General features: G+C 51.3%; 12 protein-coding genes across 12 annotated transcripts; 6 read left to right on the plus strand and 6 right to left on the minus strand.

Annotated features, from left to right (window-relative positions):
- The first annotated feature begins 17 nt into the window (after positions 1-17).
- Positions 18-664, plus strand: BDW47DRAFT_94023 (GFA family protein). Its single transcript, XM_024820263.1, has 3 exons — positions 18-190; positions 241-396; positions 450-664. Exons 1-3 carry the CDS (start codon positions 83-85, stop codon positions 606-608), a joined length of 423 nt encoding a protein of 140 aa, XP_024674321.1. The 5' UTR covers positions 18-82; the 3' UTR covers positions 609-664.
- On the minus strand, positions 484-1,568 carry BDW47DRAFT_94035 (phosphoribulokinase/uridine kinase family protein). Its single transcript, XM_024820264.1, has one exon. The coding sequence runs from the start codon at positions 1,416-1,418 to the stop codon at positions 720-722; it is 699 nt and encodes a 232-aa protein (XP_024674322.1). The 5' UTR covers positions 1,419-1,568; the 3' UTR covers positions 484-719.
- On the minus strand, positions 1,569-2,412 carry BDW47DRAFT_94039 (Zn(II)2Cys6 transcription factor domain-containing protein). The gene is made up of 2 exons (XM_024820265.1): positions 2,306-2,412; positions 1,569-2,239 (listed from the first exon to the last, which is right to left on the minus strand). The coding sequence occupies exon 2, from the start codon at positions 2,205-2,207 to the stop codon at positions 1,719-1,721; it is 489 nt and encodes a 162-aa protein (XP_024674323.1). The 5' UTR covers positions 2,208-2,239; positions 2,306-2,412; the 3' UTR covers positions 1,569-1,718.
- A 2,824-nt stretch (positions 2,413-5,236) lies between these two features.
- Positions 5,237-5,764, minus strand: BDW47DRAFT_101770 (uncharacterized protein; the record flags this gene model as incomplete). Its single annotated transcript, XM_024811727.1, has 2 exons — positions 5,550-5,764; positions 5,237-5,492 (listed from the first exon to the last, which is right to left on the minus strand). Coding segments are annotated over exons 1-2 (152 nt in total), but the record flags the coding sequence as incomplete, so codon positions are not given.
- Positions 5,765-6,102: 338 nt separating this feature from the next.
- BDW47DRAFT_101771 (uncharacterized protein) lies at positions 6,103-6,674 on the plus strand. Its single transcript, XM_024811728.1, has one exon. The coding sequence runs from the start codon at positions 6,123-6,125 to the stop codon at positions 6,582-6,584; it is 462 nt and encodes a 153-aa protein (XP_024674325.1). The 5' UTR covers positions 6,103-6,122; the 3' UTR covers positions 6,585-6,674.
- A 125-nt stretch (positions 6,675-6,799) lies between these two features.
- BDW47DRAFT_123811 (uncharacterized protein) lies at positions 6,800-7,277 on the minus strand (the record flags this gene model as incomplete). Its single annotated transcript, XM_024816127.1, has 4 exons — positions 6,800-6,811; positions 6,868-6,927; positions 6,989-7,060; positions 7,116-7,277. 4 exons carry the CDS (start codon positions 7,275-7,277, stop codon positions 6,800-6,802), a joined length of 306 nt encoding a protein of 101 aa, XP_024674326.1.
- Positions 7,278-9,432: 2,155 nt separating this feature from the next.
- Positions 9,433-10,540, minus strand: BDW47DRAFT_101776 (uncharacterized protein; the record flags this gene model as incomplete). Its single annotated transcript, XM_024811729.1, has 2 exons — positions 9,433-10,165; positions 10,219-10,540. Coding segments are annotated over 2 exons (455 nt in total), but the record flags the coding sequence as incomplete, so codon positions are not given.
- Positions 10,541-11,936: 1,396 nt separating this feature from the next.
- Positions 11,937-13,887, plus strand: BDW47DRAFT_135113 (putative chromate ion transporter). The gene is made up of 4 exons (XM_024818249.1): positions 11,937-12,318; positions 12,374-12,495; positions 12,549-13,108; positions 13,158-13,887. Exons 1-4 carry the CDS (start codon positions 12,061-12,063, stop codon positions 13,784-13,786), a joined length of 1,569 nt encoding a protein of 522 aa, XP_024674328.1. The 5' UTR covers positions 11,937-12,060; the 3' UTR covers positions 13,787-13,887.
- A 509-nt stretch (positions 13,888-14,396) lies between these two features.
- Positions 14,397-16,653, plus strand: BDW47DRAFT_101780 (uncharacterized protein). Its single transcript, XM_024811730.1, has 2 exons — positions 14,397-14,743; positions 14,794-16,653. The coding sequence occupies exons 1-2, from the start codon at positions 14,402-14,404 to the stop codon at positions 16,516-16,518; spliced, it is 2,067 nt and encodes a 688-aa protein (XP_024674329.1). The 5' UTR covers positions 14,397-14,401; the 3' UTR covers positions 16,519-16,653.
- A 275-nt stretch (positions 16,654-16,928) lies between these two features.
- Positions 16,929-20,910, plus strand: BDW47DRAFT_116088 (PLP-dependent transferase; the record flags this gene model as incomplete). Its single annotated transcript, XM_024814884.1, has 11 exons — positions 16,929-17,035; positions 17,144-17,440; positions 17,512-17,680; positions 17,738-17,886; positions 17,939-17,945; positions 17,999-18,177; positions 18,228-18,420; positions 18,474-18,564; positions 18,620-18,701; positions 19,381-19,879; positions 19,930-20,910. 11 exons carry the CDS (start codon positions 16,929-16,931, stop codon positions 20,908-20,910), a joined length of 2,754 nt encoding a protein of 917 aa, XP_024674330.1.
- Positions 20,911-21,175: 265 nt separating this feature from the next.
- Positions 21,176-22,256, minus strand: BDW47DRAFT_94100 (MBL fold metallo-hydrolase). The gene has a single exon (XM_024820266.1). It carries the CDS (start codon positions 22,184-22,186, stop codon positions 21,314-21,316), a length of 873 nt encoding a protein of 290 aa, XP_024674331.1. The 5' UTR covers positions 22,187-22,256; the 3' UTR covers positions 21,176-21,313.
- Positions 22,257-23,215: 959 nt separating this feature from the next.
- Positions 23,216-24,267, plus strand: BDW47DRAFT_135115 (ClpP/crotonase; the record flags this gene model as incomplete). Its single annotated transcript, XM_024818250.1, has 3 exons — positions 23,216-23,538; positions 23,599-24,066; positions 24,120-24,267. The coding sequence occupies 3 exons, from the start codon at positions 23,216-23,218 to the stop codon at positions 24,265-24,267; spliced, it is 939 nt and encodes a 312-aa protein (XP_024674332.1).
- Between the last annotated feature and the right edge of the window lie 584 nt (positions 24,268-24,851).

Here is a 24,851-nt window from a genome sequence, read left to right on the forward strand (position 1 = left end):
TAATAGCTGAACCCGACATAAATGAGTATACCACAAGCCAGTGTGCACCCTGTAAACAGTTATAGTAAAAAGTATCGACAAGATGCCTTCTTATCCCGGATCCTGCTTCTGTCGCAACATCGAGTACCGGCTCACGCTGGCCTCCCCCGACGACGCCCGCACCTCCCTCTGCCACTGTCGGAACTGCAAGGTCTTTCCTCTTCCATTTATCCAACCTAACAACGAAGCTGACCTGCGTAGAAAGCATTCGGGACAAACTACGGCCTAACAGCAAAAGTCTCCAAAGACGCCGTGAGCATCACAAAGGGCACGCCCAAGGAGCACGTCTCAAGTGACGAGGGCGCCGTGCACCGCGCGTTCTGTGACACGTGTGGGAGTTTCATCTGGGAGTATGGGGTGGGTTGATCATAGCCATTGAGGTTGATGTTGTGGTTTTGCTGAGTATGCAGGACGCCGTCAAGGACCGGTTCCGATATATCTGTGTCGGGTCGTTGGATGATCCCGAGGCGTTGCCGCCCAAAGGGGAATTCTTTTGTCGCTCGAGGGCGAGCTGGATGCCTGAGATTCCGGGTGAGTGGACAGTCGATGGTTTGCAGAGCCTGCTCTAACAGACGTAGGCGTCTTCCACAAGCAGCAGATTAAGGAGTGATTCGCGGACGGGAGGTGTGGTGTGTGAGATAGATAGTGGCATGTAAAACAATTGATTGAAGCTAATATGCCTATATCGGCTCCGCCACACTCTGCACCACAATATCCGGGGGGATCAGCTTCTCTCGGATCGTCCGCGCATTTAGACAGTCGTTGCTGTCGGCGCGATGGTACGCGTCGGCCAGGGTCTCTTCAATACCCACCTGGACGTGCCGCCGGGCGATGCGGTCTCTGGCCTCGCTGGGGTCTGCGTCCACGAGGACGCGCAGGTCCATGCGGGGTGCAACCTCGCGCCACTGCGGCTCGTCTAGGAGAACGTAATTCCCTTCGAGGATGAGGATCGTGGTGTCGTCTGTGATGGCGATGCCGTTCTCGACGGGGTCTTTGGACTCGTGGTCGAATGACGGCGCGTAGAGTGTGGGGGAGTTGTCAGTAGAGGTGTGGTCCTGGTCCGCCCAGTGTCGTAGTTCATGGACGAAAGCAAGAAAGCGCGTGGCGTCAAAGGTCCAGGGCGCACCGCGCCGGATGTATGCCTCTTCCCGGTTTGGGAGTCGGTCGAGGGTGGACCGTGGTAGGTGGAAGCCGTCCATGGGGACGAGCACGGTGCGAATGGGGAACGGGCCCGAGTTGAGACGCTGGGCCACGGCAGACGCCGTCGTCGTCTTGCCTGACCCGGGAATACCGGCCACGGCGACCAGGAGTCGTGGTTTATTGTGAACACCTGCTTTGGTGCGGATGGTATCCGCGAGGCGGAGGTATTCTGCCTCCATGTCTGAGTGAGTGATGAGAGAAGATTTGACTGCCGTCTGGGGTGTATGGGGCGGGGAAACCGGATACTAGAATAAATCACCCCGCAACCAACTCAGCTACCCATAAACAGATGATATAGTCTCAAAAAACCGGTGAGGCGTGGTGGGGTGCGGCACACAGTGCTCCGCTGCTGTCGCTGATCCGATCCATCACGCATCGTTCGGGATTCCTCTCCGATCGCGAGAACAACCAGGAATAAGTACGGCCGGATCAGATCCGGGCCGCGGATATATATTCTCAACGAGATACTATGTAACATTTTACTTGAGTCCTTCAATCGGTACTTCTCCGATACTTTGTCCATCCGACACCACGACGCCAACCCGCGCTTTCTTCCGGTTGACCATCTTCCGTGGCGGGGGGATATAGAAGCACAGGATCTGCTGGTCCAGACAGTGTGAACAGTGCGGTTGCTGGCGGTCGCACGCGACACCCCACGTCCGACACGCCTTACAGGGATAGCTTGACACCTCCGGCACCGGCGGGTCGTTCGGGGAAGGCAGATATCGCGGGGTTGCCAAAGCCGCCGCCCGGGGGTTTCCGCAGCGTCCGGTGGATACGGTATAATTGCGATCGTCTGGGTCGGGTGTAGGATCTGGGTGGATGCCGGCGGGAGAAGAAGAGTCGGGATCGACGGGCCAGGCCGACCAGATCCATTGCGCCAAGCGTCGTAAAACGCCGGACTTGGGCTGGGGCTGGCCTCGATAGAGGAAGGCACACGACGTGGGATCAACGGTTTCGCGGGACATGATGTCGATGGATCATCGATCGTGACTGCAGTCTGAGAGCCCCGTTAGCCAATGGTGCGGAGGGGATGTTTGGCCGGTCGGGATGATGCGACACCTACCCTCACGAGAGAGTTTGATGACCGGTGGAGTCGACGAAGGTGGGGATGATCTGGATGAGTACCTGGCGACACCGACTGCCAACAAATCGATGATATTTATGGCGTAGAGGGTCAATGTGCCCAAGAGGATTCAAGCTACATCTGCTCAAGGGCGACGATGAAGGGGCTTCATTCACATGGAGGAGGATTGGTATGTAGGAGGGGAAGACGGGGGTTGAAAAAACAGACGTAGAGGAGGGGTCAAGGCTCAACCATATGTAATACCTGCGCAATGGCTCTGGAATGAAAAAAGACGATCCGCACCCAGACCGGGATGCCAACGCATTACCAGGATGATGATGGAAGGATGATGGATGCCGCCAGTCTGGTGTTTTTGGAGAACGGCCCGCAATCTGCTGACTGACGTTTGCCCTAAGTCATCCACATCTCCATGGTTGAGTCCCGAATTCCACGATCGGGACACAAATACAAGCATCGTCGGAATATTAATGACCTCCAAGGGACAGGGAACTTCAACAGGCATAATGGCTCGCTGCATCGCTGCCCAGAACCGCGTTGGCCCCGACCAGGCTGACAGCTGGACTTGCAGGAGCCGCGCCATGACACCCCAGCCATGACACCCCAGCCATGACACCCCAGCCATGACACCCCAGCCAATGCGGCGGAGTGATGTGGGGACTTACCTGCATCTTCTATACAGGTGTAATACCTTCTATACGGTGTACGGAGTAATACTTGATTGATCACCTTCAGTTGAGTGGAATCGCATCTGTCAGATTGGCGATATAGTGGGGTGATCTATAGGGCTGGCCCGCCTACTGACGTGATTTAAATTTAGTGTTGTGCTAAGGTCCATCCAGATCAAAGATGCTGTTACAATTATTACCACTCGGCGATGAAAGATCTCATGACTGTTGGTCTTCGTAAGTATTCCTATTCAATGTGACAAATGCTCTTCAGTACTGCTTTAACTTCAACACAATTCTTATTATTTTATCAGGGTGCAAGACTGTAGCTAAAGAGAGGGTGGTCTGCAAATCTTCTTTTTAATGGCTTCGTGGGCGCAGTGACCACAGTGGGCTATTCATGCTAGCTGTCCAAATTTTCCAACGTCTTCAAGTCCGAGGCCTGTAAATTTTCCGCGGCGTACCAGCTGAAAACCCGAATCATTTGCGCCTCACGCGTTCGAGGTAGCCAAGCTCGAAGCAGGGTATGTGGAATTGTTGCGAACTTTGCATAAGATAATTGGATCACCCTCTTCGGCATATCTAAACCAAAGCCCATTCTCGACTATATCAGGAATCTCGCCCAGTAATTAGAGCTTGAGGTCAGCGTCGGCACTGTATGAGGTCCCTCTGCGGGCCTCAAGGCTCATCTACTTTGCCGGCAGGGGAAAGGAGGAGGAAGACGCCTGTTCTTTATTCTGCCCCGAAGGACGGCTACCCTAAGTACTATAATGAACCAGCCTATGCGGCGGGTGCGAGGTCGCTAACACGCTGGCTAGTCGAAACGATACAGCGTGCTAGCACCTCAGTGGCCTTGAATATCGTCGTTTTGCTGTTCTGCACCAAAATATGAACGATGAGTATAGGCTGTATTGTAGCAATATATGCAGCAAGAAAAGAATGATACAGGATGAGGAAAGGAGAAAGGGCAGAGGGAGGAATGAAATATCATCATATTCACTACAGGGAATAACCTTCTAGGGGATAGTAGTGAATGACCTCTGACTATCTATTTGGGTAAATCCCACCTACTGAGGTGACTGGTCGATGTAAAAACCCGAAGACTGGACACTGTTACTGAAACAAACGTGGCAATCAAATGGTGTAGTTATTCATCATCACTTGAGACAAATATCCTACTGCCTTTTGGGAAGTCCTCTCGTGTTTTCGTTCTTATCAATTTCTGTCAAGAAACAATACTGTTTTAAGATAGCCTCTACAATCTGTCCGGATATTTTCTCTGGTTTCTATGCGTCGCACTGAATATTGGGTTACTTAGAAAGGCTAAAAGGATCATGATGGCATCTACGACCAAGTGGAAATTCCTTCCTTGATCACAATATCTGGTCAATTCCAACCCTTGTCATGAAGTACCATGAATACATCGAAGGACCGTTGGGCGGTACCTGGCAGCCGAAGGCTCCCAGGGATATTAAACACTGGCACTCTACGGGTTGTGTCCAGAGGCGTCCTTGCCCAGGAAAAATCAACACCGTTTCTCAGTACAAGACAGCAGCAGGTTCAGACAATATATCCTCATCACGGTCCTCAGTGAAAGCGTTGGATGAACCATCGGCAGCTTAGCCACTGCAGTACTACGCTGCATCGCTGCCTAAGATATGCCGGCGATGTAATCAACAGAGAACATCCGACATAGATGCCGCTTGCGAAGTCTGTATATGACTGCGTGAAAAAATGGGGATGCTTGTGATATTCAGCAGATTTATTTCTTTGTGGAATACGATGAATGGGAAATGATCTACCGGCATGGCCTCGGTTTACTATTGCGTCATACAAGGAAAAATGGCAGTTCCTACACCGCACCCTGCCATCTATATGTCAACCAAGTAGCAGCTGGATAGAACTGACGGACGACGACTCAAAGGGTTTCATATTTCGCGCAGAAATACTTTGTCTCTCAGCCCGGCGCTGAAAATGCTGGTCCGAATATCGGCTTGCACGATTGTCCGAAACAGGTTCTTAAGGAAGCCAACTACTCGAAAGACAAGGTACACGGATTAACAGAAACCACCCCATACAAGTCAGGAGCAATGTACTGCCAGCAAGGGAAGGAGCCGTCGCCGCCGCCTTCCCAGGAAGGAACCCATTTGACCCCCCCCCCACCTCCCTTTCAGTCCCTTCTTGTTTTTGCTTTGAAGCCTTTCCTGAATCATCATCATCATCCCAATCGTTCTTCATCGAATCAGTTGAATTAGTTATTAGTCGAATAAAGCGAATCCAAAGTGCCGAATCATCGTTCCTCCCTTAGATCAGACAAATCGGAAGCGGTTCCAGCGTTCCGTGGGGTTGAGGTTGTGTCTGGAGTTAGCAGTACGAAGCAGAGTATCCACAAGAACGGATAAGGCTCAATTATTCATCGATTTTCCGAATCGAAACAAGACACTCGCAAATTGGCCAACAAACATCTAATCATCGAAAGAAACATGGGCATGGCTTTTCGAGTATGACATCAGTACAATACCTTTTGAAATACACCGGCCTTATATCAAAATTTGCAGTACCTCAAACTTGCACTGGTGGAAGCTTCTCAGTCTCTCAGTCATAGCGAGAATTGAATGACAGATGATGGCTATGGCCAGTGAAAAAACAGGCATGGTACCGTTTCCTCTATAAGTCATGGCAGCGGGTCATGACGAGGATATACAAGGAACCAATGCGATCACTTGGAGATCGAGCATAGTTCGACATCATGAAAGACAGAGCTCACTAAAGCACGTTTTCTTAGTTTTCAAGTTTGGTCATCCATAGAAATGTGAAGTTGGCGCTATCTGTGATGCATCTCGGTAAAGGTACATATTCTATCGAATCCATCACGACCCAAAGCCTCCCTTTACATACAGTATTTGAACGCTCTTTGGGGTTCCAGTGTTAGTAATTCGAGCTTGTATGATCCATATCCAAACAAAATACCTAGATCTGTGGGAATCGCCTTAGCACCCCAGATCTAGAATGCTGACGTCATTGCCACCATAAGGAATCTATGAAGTATAAATCACGGCGCCCCATATTACAGTGTTCTCCCAACCCGCAAGTATCCCACCCACATGACTATCCCACTTAAATTATACGCAATGTCTCGTGGCAACATCGCTCAGATATCGTCGCTTCGCGCCGTATGTAGACGAGCCCGACCTCTTGGGTACTCAAGCTTCATCAGTCGCAAGCCTTTGCACATAACCACCTCCCGACAGATCGTGCAAGACAAAAGAAACCTCCAAGCCACCTTCCTCGACCGGTCAAGTTTACATCCCGAGCGGGCAGAGTATACAGAGTCCGGCACGGACAGCGAAGCCGGGATGCATCGGTCGTCCTACGATCCGGCTATCACGTCTCCCGAGCTCGAGTCGCGAGCCTCCGAAGAAGAATGTAAGCTGGAGGGAGAACCCGACGATCCGTTGTTTATAAGTCCGGCCAATACGGAGGTTAGCCGGATGTATGCTGAGCGCTCGGAGCATATTGGGCCGACTACGCGGCTAAGTGGGAAGGGTTGGACAAGGAAGCATTTGCTGAAGAGGTTTCAGAAGACTGGGTAGATTGCAAACTATGTTATATACCATTTAATACTTTACCGCTATGGTTGTGTCGTGAATCCAGCTGTACATATATAATATAACTAGTCTGCCTCTATTCTCGAGCACGTCCTCAAAGTTCATGATCATCAACGAGTGATATCTCCAACACCAACTCTGTAGCCCAGTAAGAACTACATTATGTGTCATCCGGTTAATATGGCCATCCAGATCCGGGCTTAATCGGTATACTATAGATGAGTGAGCATTTCTGCAGGCTCCAAGAAACGAGCAAGATGATCCTTACGACCCAACAGGTGAGAGGATGGAAGCCAGCACCACATCCGAAGCTGCGGATAGTGTCACCCTATCATCAAGTCAGCGTCAGTGTCGACTCTTCGCTAGCAGTAACTCTCTTGGATTCTTACATCTCTGGCCTTAGCACGGCAGTCAGGTTGGCTGTAGCAGCCGCCATCGTGATAGACGGCATTGCTATCGCACTGGATAAGTTAGTCCGATGATTGGTGTGAACTCAGGAATGAAGAAGGGACGTACAGTAAAGTCCGGGGCACACCAGTCCCAGTTATCGACCTGGGCCTTATCAACTGCCTCGGTTCCCTCCTTCGCCTCTTTCACGTCTTTCATATCTTCGGCGGGGGCAGCCATGGCATAGGAGGTGATGGCGGCGACGCCGAACAGAGCAAAGAGGAACTTCATCTTGATCATTTGTTAGGGAGGTAGATAACCGTGTATGGTCTTGATAGAAGTTGAAGCGGTGCTGGGAGTCAATTGGAAGTGGATAGATTGGATTTGAGAACACTTTCGCAAGAATTGTCCTCCCTTTTATATCTCTTTGACCATCATCCATAGCATATACTTTCCTCGAGGGCATACTGGATCTAAATTCAGGTGCAGAATGCCTAATCACCCTGATCAAAGACCCTACTCGAGCCGAGGGCCGTACAGCAACGCTCGGATTGGAGAGAATTCCCAGTGATCTGTCCCCAATCTGGTTACGATATGGGTGACTGGCTGCAGGATCTGCCCCAGACTCAGATTTGGCCGGGCTGGGGCGGCCCTGGGGTGAATACCCTGCGCCAATTCCGCGATTCTTAGGTATGCGAACACTGCGGATCGTGGCTACAACAGCGCCCCTCAACCTATTGATTTGCATTTTCACGAGATCGCCTCGACTATAACTGAATTAAGATCTTTGCCATGTAGAATGATCTGCCCAGCTAGCGTGGGATCTTCCCGCAAGAGTACATCGACCCTACCCGAGCTGAAGCCTTGGTCTGGCCAGCTGGGACATGTTCGTGATGGTATTTCTTAGCTCTGTCGATCTGGAGTTCTGCGTGAACTACAGGTTCGTCTGCGTATATGCCTGATTACCCTCCACCTCTCACATGAAACCTATCCTTTCTATCCGTCCATTGAGGAGCAGATAGTCGTGGTTTCTTTTTTTCTCTTCTTGCACTTGGTACTATTGTTTTGCCTCGTGTCGTGACTCGCTACGCTGATTACGCGTCCATTCCTTTCGACTTCTCCTTTTCGCTTTTTCTCAAGAATGAATTGTGTATGATAACTCCGAGGTGTTTCGCTCAAGATACTACCATAGAGTTCGCTGCGTGATAAAGTTCTACATTGCAGCGCTTTGACCTCTCGGCAACCACGAACTATTGACCCACTCATCGTCGAGCGGACCGTCGCGTATGCACAACTTTATTTCTGGCTCTATCTCACTCGTTGCCTCCAACTCTGATGCAGTGAGTGTGCACGTTCATACTAGTAATGTAGTTGCCGTCACATCTGTGACCACATTTTTCATCACTGTAGTTGTCGTTGGGAAATCACCTAGTTGTAATTAATACAATGCTTCTACATGGATGCTGGACTGATGCACGAGTCATGTGATATAAACAGACTTTAAGCTTCAGAGATGACATCACACCTTTATCCCCCACGCCCTTCCCCCTCTATAATCCTTTTTTTCTTTTGTTTCTTCTTGTCTGCCAGGTCAGACTAACTCGCAAAGTGTGACAGACCACAATGCCCTCCCGTCCTCACACCCCCATGGGAAATGACCGTGCCTTCACCACCAAAGACGGCAGATATGTGCCTTTGGGATTCAGGCCGAACCACATCCTGGAAGAGTTCGGAGAGCATGCATGCTCGGACCCAGAGGATGGTCACTATCGCGATTTCGTGAACAACTGTGTCAATAAAATGCCCTGTAAGTCACACGGTGCGGGGGTTTCCGGAGGCATGCTGCTGATACGTTATAGGTGATGAGGGCGATGACTTTGATGTGATGGAGCAGCTGGAGGCAAGTGAGGTGCCTTGAGGGTTTAATTGGGGGAGTGTTGCTAGATATTTACGTTCGTTGATTGGGACCTCAGATCCGTTGTTCTTGCCTCTTTTGTCGAGGGTTGGTTTATGTTTTCTTCTTGTTCTCAAGCTATTACCTTAGATATCAATATACTAGTGTAGCTATGCCGAACTCTACCTTGATAAACTGGATCTATGAGGCAACAGCCATACGGGCTGAGAGAAGCTAGCTTGGCTGGCATGTGTTCAAGTAATATTGTTGTTTTCATCCGTGAGGTCTCTCCGGGCACAAATTTCAGCAGTAGAAAGTAGGTACGGACAGAAATTTCGTGATTCTCTTCAAAAGATATTCAATTTCATGTTGAAGTAGTGGCCCCTGCGCTCTCCCTGATCGTGTCAATCCTCTACCAATCAAACTCTTCGCATGTCGCCATCTCACTGACAAGGCTGTGAGACATTTTACCTAAGGTAAACTCCACCAGTCCTTTCTATGAGTGGTGTAGAAATCATGCGGCTGAGAAAAAAGCGGCGAATCAAGAAATCCCATTTGCAAGCTACGTGGCAGCTGGATCTCCATCTACCCCTCACAAAAACATGGCCTGAAGGGATGTAAGCAATTAGTACTCAATATCCTTGCCATTTCCTTCAATCTATTTTCCATTGCATAAAAGACACTACCTATCATCACCCCGGAAGTACCGCTCCAACGTTCTTTCTTCATGCGAGGCTGTAGTCCAACCACCGCAGAGGTATATTGTATGGCTTATTCCATCTTCAGCATTAGTAGAAGTCGGTCTGACTAGACAACAGACAGAGCGAACCTCGTAAATAGTCTACAACCAAACCTAAGCCCGTGAAGGCATGTTCACTCTCGATTCTCTAGAAATACTGGCAGCGAAGATATATATATGTGCGACAACGTGCGAGGCCGATTCGGAGCGTGTGGCGACGAGGCAACCGTGTACATCGCCCGGTGCGAACCGGCCATTCGGAACCAGGTGACTTGTCCTCCGCATCAACGGGTCGATGTGTGGGATTGGCAGGAGGATAAAGACGACGAGGAGTGTCCGGTCTGTAGAGGGATGACACCACCCGAGACTCCGTGATTGAGGAACCGACGAGTGGGGTGTAGCGTGTGGTGTTTTCAGATTGAGAGGTCTTGGGGCGATCTTCCTCTCATTTCAGCTACTATCTTTTGTTCCAATCGGCCGCCCCAGGTGTACGACCTGGCTCGAGATATGGCGCTATCTACCCAGGTATCACGACGAATGAATATCCTAGAGGATGGCATGAGCGTTAATTTCCTGAAGCAAAAGTCTTGTCTCCGTACAATTCACCGTTCTGGCGACTTGCCATGTAAACCGCGTGGGGGATCTGAGCAACCGCCTCGGCTGTGAGCTGCTGCTTGACGCTCAGGTCGATGATAAACCATCGCTTTAGCGGTTGATCCGAATCGAAATCGGCAGGGATGTGAACGTGATCGTAGCAAGACGGTTGAAGCTCCGCATGGAAGTCTCTGCCTAGGATCTGCTTGCAAAAGGTCTCGCCAAGAGAGTTGTGGCGCCGTTGAGGGTCTCCCGCTATGTCGGTGACATGGACGTATACCATGACTCGTCTCGGGATATCATCCATGATGATGGGCCACACCATACATGCTTCATCTGGGAGGATCGGGGTCCAGACTCAGCTGTACTTCTACACCGCAAGCTAAATATTAGCCGTGGCGGATGGAAGAAAGTCCGAGTCCGACCCCAAAGTGATCGATCGATGCTAATTTTAGAAAATCTAGATCTACGGCGGTCACCATGCTCATTGGATGTGATCTACATCTGTTTGCTTCAGAATATCAAGCTCCAAACCAGTTGTTATCTCCATACTGCTTTATAATCACTGATATTGGGTCCTCTGCTCTAACATATCACCCACAGACACAAGACCTCCAAGCGTTTTATGGGCTCCAACGCGGAGCGCGATGAGATCGTTCTTTGCTCATTAAACTTTATCAAGCACGCGTTCACTATAATCCTACATAAAACCAACGTCTTCTTAATCATAAAGAGTACATCTCGAACACATGTATTCGTCTCGATTTGATGCTTGGAAATTGGCTCTGAATATCTGTAGCTGCAGAGAATTCATAGAGAATTCATTGTTTCATCATAGACTGCTCAGGCTTACTACCTTTTGTCGTCATTGTGAGCAAAGTGATAAGGGTAGGTCTAGTTTAGTTTCGTAATCCCGGCTAACCATGGGGAGGGCCGATGAAATCGGTCAAACTATTGATGGTACTGAGTTTTTTAAAGTCGTGAAAAAGCAGCGCTTTGTTACACGATTGTAAGTAAACATGGAGAGCCAAGATGACAATCTGTTGGAAAAAACTCTGCAAGTGAGCTGACATGCTGACCGATTGTCTGTCTGATAAATGCACAAGCATTTATAGAAGGTACTACTGCTCGGGGGATACAATGTACTCGCTCGATAGATCCCTTATAACTATGCCAATTAGCCCTTGTCGTTATTCTAGTGGACTATTTCGGTCAGTAGCTCTTGCTATATATTGTGGCTTGTAGTATTTGCAAAATAAGCCATGTGGGGTTCATCAAATATAGTCTATCAGATTGTGAATGGTAATGCCCTCAGGAATCGGCGCTGTTAAAAGAGGAAACCTGTCGAAATAATATAGATTATCATTGAGCCCTAGCACTTGATTGACAGAAAGTTATCAAGATGGATAGTCTTCCCATAAACTAGAGTCATAATATTAAATGGCACTATAAGTTGTGTCTGTGCTGCCCAGTAGGTGGCTTACCAGTGCTTATCTTGACGCAATCTATATAATGAACGCTTTTAGCGATATAAGGCGAACCCTACAATATTTTCCGCGAAGACCACCGTAGATAAACCATGAAGCTATTCAAAATATGACCTCTTCGCAAAATAAACCCGACCATACCAACACACGAGAGACTTAATGATGTGACTAAGTCCCCGGCCAAGACACCAGACCGACCCGTGTCTCTATCCTGCGCTCCCAGTGGCTCTCTAGACCCCGAGTCCCCGCATCAACATTTCTTTGCATCCAAGGAAGCCCTTTTCAAAGCAGTTGAGTTAACCCGGTAAACTATTCAGCCACAGATGAAGAACAAGGGCGAGGGACAAAGATCAGAATACGATGCAACTCCTAACCCCGCTATCACGCTATGTCGCGCCCCTCAACTCACTAAGGCGGAAATGGCGCAATCAACAGAGCTCAACAACAACTGACGGAATCGACAACATTCCTTTATCTAGTCGTCTATGCGAGGTCTTCCTTCGCACTTGGGACCTAGGTTTCACGGCCTTTGGGGGCCCACCGGTGCATTTCCAGATCCTGTATGCCCGCTTCGTGGAGGGCAAGGGCGGCAAGGAAGCATGGGTGGATGAGCAAACGGTGAATTTCTCTGCATAAGACACCAGCATTTGGGGCCGCTCTAACAAGATCATAGTATCAAGAGCTTTTCGCAATATGTCAAGGTCTTCCCGGCCCTGCGAGCACGAAAATGGTATTCTGTCTCGCGTTGTTACGTGCGGGGTTTGTTCCTGCGTTGATGGCATTTTTTCTCTGGAGGTGTGTAGTACTCTACATTTTGACTCAGAAATTGCAGTCACTAACCGTATTAGTCTCCCTGGTGCAATTGGCATGTACGCCCTCTCGCTGGGGGTGCAGAATATAAGTGATACTCTCCCGCTGCCCGTCTACGCGTTGCTCTCTGGTCTCAACGCGTCTACGGTGGGGATCGTCGCCCTTGCCGCGGTGCAGCTGTCTGAAAAGGCGATCAGAGACCGGCTCTCGCGCATCCTGGTGATATTTGGAGCGTGTGCGGGCCTGTGCTATAGTGCGCTGTGGTATTTCCCGATTTTGATTCTTTCGGGGGGCGTTGTCACGGCTGTTTGGGACGGGTGGGCACATCGACTGATAAGAAAGATGAAGAGATCTTGGCGCAATCGACGGAGTTGGAATGCTGAAGCGGGGGAGCTGGACGAAGCCACGGTGACTGCCGCGTCTATACCACTGGAGGAAAACACGAGTCGCCGAGGTCAAACCATGCGACCGCGTAGAACACCACCAGAGACCCCGCCCGAGGCAGACTTGCTTCCGGTCAATGGAGGAAGGAGCGATAAGTCGCCAAACCATGTCATTCGTGTCCGAGTTGGCCTTGTCCTTATCATCGTCTTCTTTGGTATGTCCCCGGGGGACTCGATATCTATGTTCAAGGCTGACATCAACAGCATCCTTCATCGGCGTCCTCGTCGCAAGAGCCCAGTTGACCACACCCCCCTTGATTCTTGACCTTTTCGCCAACATGTACCTGGCCGGCACAGTCATCTTTGGCGGTGGTCCAGTCGTTATCCCCCTGTTGCGCACCTACGTCGTCGACCCTGGCTGGGTCTCAGGAAGAGATTTCCTCATCGGTCTGGCCATCATCCAGGCCTTTCCCGGCCCCAACTTCAACTTCGCTGTGTTTCTCGGCGCACTCACCTTGCAAAACTCGCGCTGGCCAACCATCTTTGGCGCATTTCTGGCAGCGCTGGGAATATTCGTCCCCGGTCTCACGCTGGCCGTCGCTGTCCAAAGTTTCTGGCGCGTCCTCCGAAAGAGAAAATATGTGATCGACTTCCTCCGAGGTGTCAATGCTACTGCCGTGGGGTTGGTTTTTACGGCCGTCTACCGCCTGTGGGAGATCGGATACTTGACCCCTGGAAAGAATGATGGGCAGAGCCTCGCCAATGAGCCGTGGTGGGTGGTGGTTGCAGCTGTCACGTATGCGGAGAGCGCCTGGTTCAATGTACCCCCTGCCATCGCGATTATTCTTGGAGCTCTGCTGGGGCTATGTTGGTATGGCGCTGTCGGAATGTAGCCAGTGGCTCATTTCGGGGATGATCATCGCGATCTAACACGAGATTTATGCAAGTCTCCGGGCTACGCCACGTCTATTTGCCAATTGCCGTTGAGTATGCGGTGATCCATCCGAGGAAAATGCAGACTCCAGTGATCGTATTTCAGCTGAGCACTGCCCTAGTAAATCATGCATGCTAGGTAAGCACTAGACGTATGTCCATCCAATAAGTTTGTGGACTCCTCACCTGTAGGAGTCTATTATTATACTATGGCCAAGACCGCATCCCGGACCTTGATCCCACGTAACAAGGCCGATGTGGACAATTACCACAGAAGCCTTTCTTGATATACCTCTATTGCAGGCAATAACGCGCCAGAGACCGCCAATATGAACATGTGTAGTATACGCCAGCCAGAGAAAGCGACAATTTTGTCATGACTATGAGACTCCATGCCTGGTGAGGTATGATAAAGAGCAACCCCTTTCCTCAAGTTCGTAATAATGCAAGGGACTTGGACCTTTTCATCATCACCCTTGACAGCTCAGGTGGAATCGATCATTACACCTCGTCATCAACTCCGTCTAATACCCCAATACATTCGCGAGCTGTCATTGTTTTAATCTTCCGGGATCATGGAGCACAGTACTCGGGGCTCTGTTCGTTCGAGAACCTATTCACAAACGATATCTCCGCTTGGGCCACATTTCGCAGACTCGCCAACACTTAAAAAACAAGTGAAGTTCGTCCATGCTATCCCAGACGAAACTGAAGGTCGGAATCTTGTCGAAGGTTGGCCATCGCAGCCTCAGACACTCGGAAGATCGACCATAGAACGCATCTATCGCGGTCTTCTCGATTTGCTGGGGATCTTAGTGTCAGTCCCATTCATCGTTCTAGCTGGCATTGCCCTCGATCGCAATGGCAAGGATATTGAGGAAAGCGACTGGAAAAGGATCCAGACGTCAATGAATGTGGTACGTTCATGTAGATGTTCGTGACAAGTGTTTCGTTTAACTAGCATCAGGCTGTTACCGCATTTCCTATCCTTTTCGCCGCCGTGATCGGTCGGTTTACTCGGGTCATTGCAACATGGCGGTTGGAACGTGGCTGCTCCTTGGGGGTACTCGAACAGTTATTCTGGAGTTCGACCTTTGTCAGCGCAATAATGACCCAGTTCTTCATGAGATCGTTCAACCTGTTAGGTCTTGGCCTCATAATCCTTTGGGTCTTGTCTCCTCTGGGGGGGCAGTCGTCGCTTTATATCCTCCATAGTGCACGAGACACCACAACTTCTGTCTCCCATATTCAGTTCTTCAATACATCGTTGGACGCATCATTTGAGAGCGGCGATATTGCTTCCATGCCACAGATCAACGCGCTATATATGTCCTCCCTCCTCGCACCGCAATCGATAAAAGGATCGCCCATGGACCTTTGGGGCAATGTGAAACTTCCGATTATGTCCCGGATGGATGGCGGTACCACGAGCAACGGGTGGAAGGACGTCAAGAAAGACTCCCACGTAGTATACTCCTCACTTCTGGGTATACCGTTCGAGAATATTCAGCGTGGGTCGAATTCTTCCTTCCACCTGGAGTCGTCCTACTATGACATCGACTGCTTTGATGTGAGCCTTCAGCCGGAGCCAGTCTCGATGACCAACACCACTCGGTTAGACATCAAAATTGACTCCAAAAGCTGGAATCCGCCCGTAATCCAGAAGACACCGGACCATGTATTCCTTGGAAATAATGGGAGCCTCTCATGCTCGGGGGAGGAATGCACCATCCCCTTCACCCTCGGCCTCGACCACTACGTAACGGATATAATGCACCAGACGCTGGACATCTTCCCCAACGTTACCGACAACAAACAAACTTACTTCGATGAGCCGCCCGTCCTTCTCTTCCAGTCTCGCTGGTGGCGGCCCTCGACCCGTCAGACCTCCGTCGCCTACTGTCACATCAACCAGATCTACGTCGAATCGAAGGTCCGCTGCGTCGACACGCAGACCAGCATCCCCCAGTGTGTAGTCCACGCCATGCGCGATAGCCTTATTCCGCATCCCGCGCGAGACCTCACGAACTTCATATTCCCGCTCACCCTGCAGGGCTTCGCCACCTATCTCTCCAAATCAACCGGGGCCATCCATCCTGCCGACAACAGCCTCACAGAGCGTTATCTCAACAACAGCGCCAACCCTTTGCTCGCCAGTACAGGCGATATCCCGCTCTTCCTCCTCCCAAAGGAGACCCTCTCCGAGCGCCTCACCCAGGTTGTCAACACATACTACACCAGCAGTCTTCTCCCCGAAGGAATGACCGGCAATTTCTCCGCAACTCTCGCCAACCGAAAATCATTACACGACCCAGATTACGCCGCCGTCCCGACAACAGCCACACAAACGGCGTGGAAACCCTACACGTATCAAGTCAACCCGGCCTGGCTAACCATATTCATCGTATCATCTACTACTATGCTTTTCGCTGCCCTCTGGACGGCCATCATCGCCCATCGCACTCTCATCCCCGATGTGCTGGGTTACGTGTCGACCATGACGCGGGATACCGGTGATCCGTCCTTCCCAGCAGGTGGGACTACGCTTGATGGGCTGGAACGGTCACGACTGCTCAAGAACTTTCCGGTCAGGCTGGGCGATTCAAAAGCTGATGATCCGTCGGCTGGGTATCTGTCGTTTACTGGGGCGGGTGTTGCGCAGAGAGCGTCTCGTGAGCGATATTATGAGTAACCATGATGTATATATTGGAACAGTGATGCGACCACGAACTTGCTGCTCGGCTAGTACTCATGCCGTTATGTTTTTTGTTATTGATAATATGATTGGGCCTGTTATTGCTAATTTAAACTCATCGTGACGCATGCTAAGTGTGTAGCAACAGCATTCATAACCTTTGACAAACGATTGAAACAAAAGCTCTTGATCAACCTCATGATCGCCATCGCAACAAACTGATGGGCGATAAGCTATCGATAAGAGATCGATAACGATTGCCCCACGCGGGGCGACATCACCGATCACGTGGTCCCGCCCGGTGAGTCAATCGCCCGCAGCTCAGAACCATCTCCGCAAACGAAATAGTATTCTTAACTCCCGATCAACAGGTCTCACGGTGCACAATAGAACACCTCAATCGCATCATGCAGCGAGAAGACATCACGTACTTTGGTGCCGGCCCCGCCGCCCTCCCCACGGAGGTTCTGGCCGATGCTGCTGACGCACTGCAGAACTACAATGAGACGGGCTTGTACGTCACCTACTCCCCTTCATCTACTACAGGGGTTCAGCTTCTATTGCTTTTTGGTTGTACTTCTATCAGACATCGCTGACCAGCGTCGCATTGGAAACACGACAGAGGTGTCGCAGAACACAGCCACCGCAGCGAACACGCCGCCAAGATCCTCAACACCATGAAGGCCGACCTGGCCAAGTTCCTCGACATTCCCGACTCGTACGAGATCCTGGTCATGCAGGGCGGTGGATCCGGCCAGTTCGACGCCACGGCGTACAACCTGACGGCTGTGTGGGTTGAGAAGCAGCGGCAGAAGATTCTGAAGGAGCGCGGTGAGGCCATCAGCGAGGAGGAGGTCGTTACGGAGTTGCGCAAGCGCGTGGATGCCGAGTTCCGTTTGGATTATCTGGTTACTGGATCGTGAGTTTTTCCTTGAGATTGTGGATTGTGTGATTGGGTAGGTGGCCGGGCTAATTGGCTTTTGCGGATAGGTGGTCGTTGAAGGCGAGCCAGGAAGCGATTAGACTCTTCGGCCCCGAATACGTAAATGTTGCTACGGACGCGCGCGCAAGCAATGGCGGCAAATTCGGCACTATCCCTGAGGAGTCCACCTGGAAACTGAGCCCCAAGGCTGCCATGGTTTACTTCTGTGAGAATGAGGTTCGTTTGATTCGATGTGCTTGACATTTCCATTACTGATTTAGGTTGGTGCGATAGACCGTTGACGGTGTCGAGTTCCCCAACTTCCCAGCCGTCCTTGAGCCCAAGGGTTCGGACAACGATCCCATCGTCGTTGGTGACTTCTCTTCTACCATCTTGTCGCGACGGATACCCGTCGAGAACTTCTCCATCATTTTCTTTGGAGCGTGAGTACTTGCATGGATTGGTTAGACTGGTGCAATTGCTAACGTTGTGTAGACAAAAGGTTTAGGATTCCGCTTGACGGATTGAAGATGTAGATCGCTGACGTTTTATTAGAACCTGGGAAGTGCCGGCATCACGCTTGCCATCATCAAGAAAGATCTTCTGCCGCCTGTCTCACCTCCTGCCTCGCCGGCCATTCTCCGCAAGCTTGGGTTGCCGATCGCCCCCACAATCTTGGATTACGGCGTGACGGCCAAAAACAACAGTCTTTACAACACTTTGAGTATTTTCGAGTGGGTATTCTCGTACTGTCTGCGCACTACTCTACTGATCACCTGCGTAGCGTCTACATTGCCGGCCGAGTTCTCAAGAAGCTGCTTGCCACCTTCTCGGATAATGTTGACGGCCAGGAGGCGGAGGCCGGGAAGAAGGCCGAGATGATCTATAAGGCGCTCGACGCATACCCATCTGTCTACAAAGTCGTGCCCGAGAAGAGCGTGCGTTCTAGGATGAACGCCTGCTTCCGGGTCACCAAGGTAAGTGTCCGCTGTTGTCACCTCCGTATGATTGCTGTCGCTAACATCCACAGGGTGGTAACGTCGACGACGCCGAGAAGGCTTTCCTTAAGGGCGCCACGGAGCGTGGACTGACAGGCCTCAAAGGCCACCGCAGTGTCGGTGGTGAGTATTTCTCTACAAAATAACATGATGATCGCACTAATTAGATTGATCTCAGGAATCCGGGCTTCCAACTACAACGCCATCTCGGTCTCCGACGCGGAGCAGCTGGTGTCCTACCTGAAGGAATTTGCTGAGGCGTAGGTTGATGCCTTAACCGTCTTTAATACAAAACACAGACGCAGCTGCGGAGCTCAGCGGCGTTTGGAGAGGGAGACAAACGTATAGGTATCAGGAGCTAGCTCAACCTCTCCTGCATCGTGATGAAATATCCGACATTTAATGTGTAGATTAGGGATAGATCAAAATAAACTCAACGTATTCTAACTTTTCTAGTCTTGTGCTTATTGAGTATTGACAGGAGAGTAACGGTCGAGGATAGCCAGCCCTGTGGACAGCGTCCCACCAACGGAGATGACCGACCAGACGGAGAGGCCGAGAAGAGTCGGGGTCTCCCCTGAATGCCTGAGGCGCTCTAACTGAGTCGGGACTGTCACATGACCGACACCTGACCTCACGTGGGCGGAGAATGTTCAAATAATCAAAATTGTGATTAGTGATCCCGAGCCGAGGCCTTTATGCGGGCATTTATGAAGGGGCTTCCCGTATAAGGCTTCTCCCTCAGGCCTCGAAGTGCTAATGCACAGGAATGCCAGTTAAGGTTGATGCGCTAGACCCGATGCGGATAAGTGGCCGGCCAAACCGGGACAATGGCTCCGTTGGGACTAGCCAATCATCCATGACAGTGGCGAGACTAGCATGAAACACATGCAAATGATCTGATGCAGCTGATCTTCTATCTTCTCTCCCTCCCCTCAGGAACTGTCACCTCGTGTCCATCTCTCACCCTGAATCCAGCATCATCAGTATGGAGGGAGTTCAGCCATCTCCACAGCGTCCGCGTCAATTGTCGATAGAGTCCCAGCCAGATTCGGACTTGCCCCTTTTATCATGGGAGGAAATCCAGCAAAAGATCTTCCGCGACTACCCGCGGAATCGATCGTCTCTGCTGGATGGTTTGGAATCGCAGGGCCTCAATTCGTTGCTGTCCGCCAATTCTTATCCCCTTCCAGAGCGACTCAGCCCCCAGGGAGTGCCGACGAGTGGTGAGAAGGCGCCTCTGTATGGCGGAATTTTCGTGGAGCCATCGCCGCTGGACCGTCCATCGGCCGATGTAGCCACCCCCGAACCGCCCACAACCAAACCGACAAAACGAACACGCAGCGAGGCGAGTACCCCTGCAGCATCGGCGTCGTCGAAAAAGCGCGGACGACCCCGCAAGGGCGCCGTGAGCCCGACGGGGGAGGACCCCGACGAGGTGTGTACTGGACCTGCGAAAGCGTGAAGGAGCGCGTGCTGACTGAATAGCGACGCCGCATGCAGATTCGTCTCGCCCAACGGGCGTATCGCTCCCGCAAGGAAGCCAGTATATCCGCCTACAAGAGTCGCATTGAGCAGCTGGAAACGACGGTCGAGAAAATGAGCACGGCTGTGCTCGGGTTCAGCGACCAGCTGGTTCAGTCCGGCGTGCTGGCGTCGTACTCGGATCTCACGGCACACCTACGCGACACGGTGGAGACGTGCTTGAACTTGGCCAAGGACGCGAGTCCGGACGGCGAGGCGGATATGCCCGATTACTCCCCACATAGCGAAGAGTCGTTATCGGAACCGGAGCAGAAGAACCCGAATCCATCTTTGTTTGTCGGGCTGATGCCGCGGCCGTCGGAGAATATTGTTCAGGGATCGCCGTTGAATCATGCTGGTGCGCAGAAATCTTCCACCAGTTCATCGCCATATGCGATCCAGTCGGCGGAGTTTTCTGCTGTGGAGTTGCCCGCGTTCATTGACCGACTGCACGTCGCATGCCTGTACCAGGGCTATCTAGGCCTGTGTGATCCGTCCATCAGTATCGAACGCCTCCAGCGACCATTTCGGCTGCTCCTGACCATGATGACTCGCGAGCAACTCGCGTCGTACTTCGAGGCCGCAATGCAGGCCAGGATCAGCCAAAAGCGACTGGAGGCGTGGAACCAGGTGCCTTTCTTCAGTCTCGGCGGGGCGGGGACCCATTACCCCCGGTCGCCAGCACGCATGCACGGTTCTGGCACCCCGTTGCACCCGCTCCAGCGCTGGAGCACAGTGCATGATCCTCTGGCCCAGTATCCGACCGAGATCCAAGAGGAGCTGGAGGGGGAGTGGTTCGACATGCATGATTTGGAAGGGTTTCTGCGGGAACAGAGGGTGCGTCTTTTCGCGTGTCATCCATCGCAATCCAAGGAGCCGGCCTCCGCCCAAGTCGCTGTCAACGTGGGACGATTAATACAAGGTAGGCCTGATCTTATCTCATAAACTCATTATACTTTGGAGTATACTAACTTGCCCAGTGTTGATCAGCAAAGGCGTGTGTCTGGGTCGCGCTCCCGGTTTCCGAAGAAGGGATGTCGAAAAGGCTCTTCGGGCGGCGGCATGGACGTGACCTGATTCCTGCATCGATACTTCATTTGTCTGGTATCCACCGTATTGACATATACCGAGGCAGTAATGAGCATACATAGTGATATGAAAAAGGGTGGTATGCCCTGGGCGGGCAGGTTCCGACCTTCTATCATATTGTACTGGTGCTATGGCATTACGGCTCTAATATGTGGCACTTTGACCGGCCTCAGATACACGGGCGTCGCAATCCGTTCTTTTAACCTGGAAAGTACAGCGCAACGTCATTCACATAGACCAGCGATCGTGCAATCGAGCCTCACATCCGAGACTGTTTGGCCGCCTGCGCCGCACCCATGGCACTCAAAATCACAGCCCCAATATTGAACCGATCCGGATACAGCTTGCTCATGGCAGTCACCACCTCTCTCTGAGACTTGGGGCTCCCTTGCAAGACATTCTCGAAATCCCGTATATACTGCTTGGTGTTCTCCAAGTGCCAGCGGCCATGGATTTCCCCCTCCTGGCAGTGCCCCGGCACGACATACAGCGGATCCAACGCTTCCACCTTCTCCACCGCGCGAATCCACTCCGCCCGCTTCTCTGCCGTGTTCGCCTCCAGCAGCATCTGGTGGACCTGCCCGTACACCACGTCGCCGCATACCGCCAGTCGCAAATCCGGAACCCACAAGATAGATGAATCATAGGTGTCCGTGTGTCCCACCTCCACCGCTCGAAACAGCCATCGCCCCTGCAGGAGAAACTCTCCATTCGCCGGCAACGGATGCGCCAGCACGAACGGGCGCTGAATCTGCCCTGGAAACCGAGCCTCCCACTGCGCTTGGTAACTTGTTTCCTCAATCTGCTCCTCCATGTGCCGCAGTGTCGCAGCGGTCGCTACAGGCTTCGCATCGGGAAAGCGCTGTAACAGTGTCGGCAGGCCGAAGAAATGGTCACCGTGTCCGTGCGTGATGTATATGTAACTCAGGGTGCGCTTGGGGGCGATGCGTTCAATCCAGGACAGCAGTTCTTGGGTCTGCTTGATGGTGATGGGCGTGTCGACTAGCACTGCTTCCGTCGCGGAGTAGATTAGCGTGCAGGAGATGGGCGACCAGAGGCCGCCTTTGCCTTTTCCGGGGGTTTGAAAGGGCGCGGGCGGTGCGATGTAGACTGCTGAGCGGAGTTCGGACATGTTGGTGAAGAGAGTGGTTTGATTGTTTGAGGTGCTCCCTGTATCTTGATTATGGGGAGGTGGCCCGAATTTATCTATTCTACGTAATTGTGGGGGGGGGGGGGGGGGGGGGTCTTGAGTATGGAAGGTTTGTTTAGTCTTGATGTATATCCACCGAGGCTGGATCACTAATCCCGATCAGAGATCTCCATAGTAAATCTAGTTACTCATAGTTCTACCTTAACTACTGTTTCTTTATTACTGAACATCTTAATCAAGGGTTATCAATAACAGCCTGATAGTAGTCCTAAACCAACTTTCTACCGACTATAATTACTGATCAGCCAAGCATATCATGCTCCACCATTCTACAAATATCAACCATCTAACAAGTATCGTGTTGGCCGCCTTAAGAGTCTTCAACTAGACTACTGTATCAGACAACTCTAGCCAACTCAAGCTGCTGCCCCATCACATCCAAATCTGCTCCTCGATTCCCCTCTAGCTCGAAGAATTGCCAATACCATCAATTTGGACCGTATCGCTGGTCTCACAGCAATCACTTCATGTCGCAATATAAGATAGTGCAAGTGCATAAAAGGGTACCCACAGGGTTCAGAAGAGTCTAGATATCTTTTGTAGCCGAGTAGTATTCTTTGCGATAGATTTTCAAGCTGACCCTCGGGCTGTATATATCAGTGCTGCATTGGACGGATGTCGCTATATCGTAGCGGCTACGCCAAAACGTTGACCAACGGGTGGTCAAGGGCTGAACCTGACCGATATCCCCAAAACTAAATTCGTTCACCGAACTACACATGTAGATTACATGATCTTGGGGGATATCTCCAGATTACAACACCATTTACCCCGGATTACACTATCATCTTAGCCCAACAGTCTTGATGACTTTATCAAGAATCCCACTTCCCCGCATGTCGATCACCCTGACTGGAGTGATTAGTGAACATGCCGAGTATAAAAGACCTACACTCAACATCGTGAACAGACAAATTCAATGCAAGTGCAAGAACCAACAGTGTAAACACCATGATCCCAGAGCCGCCCCCAATCCAACCCCCCAAGTCCTACGAGGCCCTCTCCCTCACCCACACCAAAGTAACCCACCACCCCCCAGGCGCCCCCGAAGCGACCCCCGTCGTGGTCGTCACGCTCAACCGCCCCGACAAACACAATGCCTTCACCCTGGAGATGATGGCCGACTTTGAGACCATCTACCCGATGTTCGACGTCGACGAGCGCGTCAAGGTCGTGGTCCTCACAGGCGCAGGCAAGATCTTTTGCGCGGGTGCTGACCTCGAACGGGGTTTCAAAGGCATGGTAAAAGAGCGAACCGTCGACCACCGCGACACGTACGTCTCCCCTCTCCACAGATTCCATCCATCCATCCATCATCCTAACAAGACTTTCAGGGGCGGCCGTCTCGCCCTCACCATCTACCGCTGCCGCAAACCCACCATCGCAGCCATGCAAGGCTCCGCCGTCGGCCTAGGCATGACCATGACTCTCCCCGCCGCAATCCGCATCGGCTGCTCCCGCGCCAAATACGGCTTCGTCTTTCCTCGTCGTGGCCTGACCATGGAGTCGAGCTCGTCGTTTTTCCTCCCCCGTTTGATCGGCTATTCTAATGCGACCTACCTCCTCACCACCGCCGGCATATTTCCCCCGACGTCTCCGCACTTCGGCTCCCTCTTCCATGAGACGTATGCCGAGCCGGCTAAGGTCGTCGAGCGGGCCTTGGAGCTTGCTACTGACATTGCGGAGAATGTCAGTCCGATGGCGGGGTATTTGAGTCGCATGCTTATGTGGAGGGGTCCGACCAGTGCGGAGGAGTCGCATTTGGTGGATTCGGCGGTGTTGTATCATATGTTTTCGGGGAGGTACGCTACGCAGATATCGACTGGTTTTTTGACAGTATGCTGATGATGTGCAGGGACCAGGTCGAAGGCGTCAAGGCCTTTTTCGAGAAGAGAAAACCTAACTTCAAGGCTACGCTGGAGCAGGATGCACCGCCGAACTTTCCATGGTGGACTGAGGTTGATACGGGACGACGTTCGCATGCTGGAAAGGCTAAGCTGTAAGGCTGAGATATGTAATGTTTGGTCTTTGGTATCTGCTCCATTGACGATTATCGAAATGTTAGTGGCTGGTGTTAGTAGGTAGTATAGAGTCCCTCACTCTCATCATAATAAAAAATGCTGCGTTGGCGTATGCCTGGGCAGCTACAATATATATTAAATATGCCGGAGATATAATCTGTTAACTCCATGTTAATGCGCCACTGAACTGCCAATTACCGCTTGAGCTTTATTCGGAAATCACAGCATTGTACAGCATGAAGTGCTTGGTATAAATGCTGCGGTGATGATATAAAAACGTGGAAACACATCATGGTAGGATTGTATCCGATCATCTTTCTACTGAACCACTGGCCAATTCACTAGATTAGACTTGAAACCCAAGTATCCCTGAAAAAGGATAGCCTTGCCATTATAGACACAAGATCGATAAATCTGACGATCCATCTACTCTGTGGGTTTCGCGTCTCTTTCATTCCACTGATGCCAATCGTGACAGGCCAACACAAAAAAGCCCGGAGATGTTTACTGTGTGATTGACCGTCATGTAGAAAGCCCGTCTCGACCTGTTGGACATTGGGATATTT

This window comes from Aspergillus candidus, assembly GCF_002847045.1.
Source record: "Aspergillus candidus strain CBS 102.13 unplaced genomic scaffold BDW47scaffold_9, whole genome shotgun sequence".
NCBI classification, from domain to species: Eukaryota; Fungi; Ascomycota; class Eurotiomycetes; order Eurotiales; family Aspergillaceae; genus Aspergillus; species Aspergillus candidus.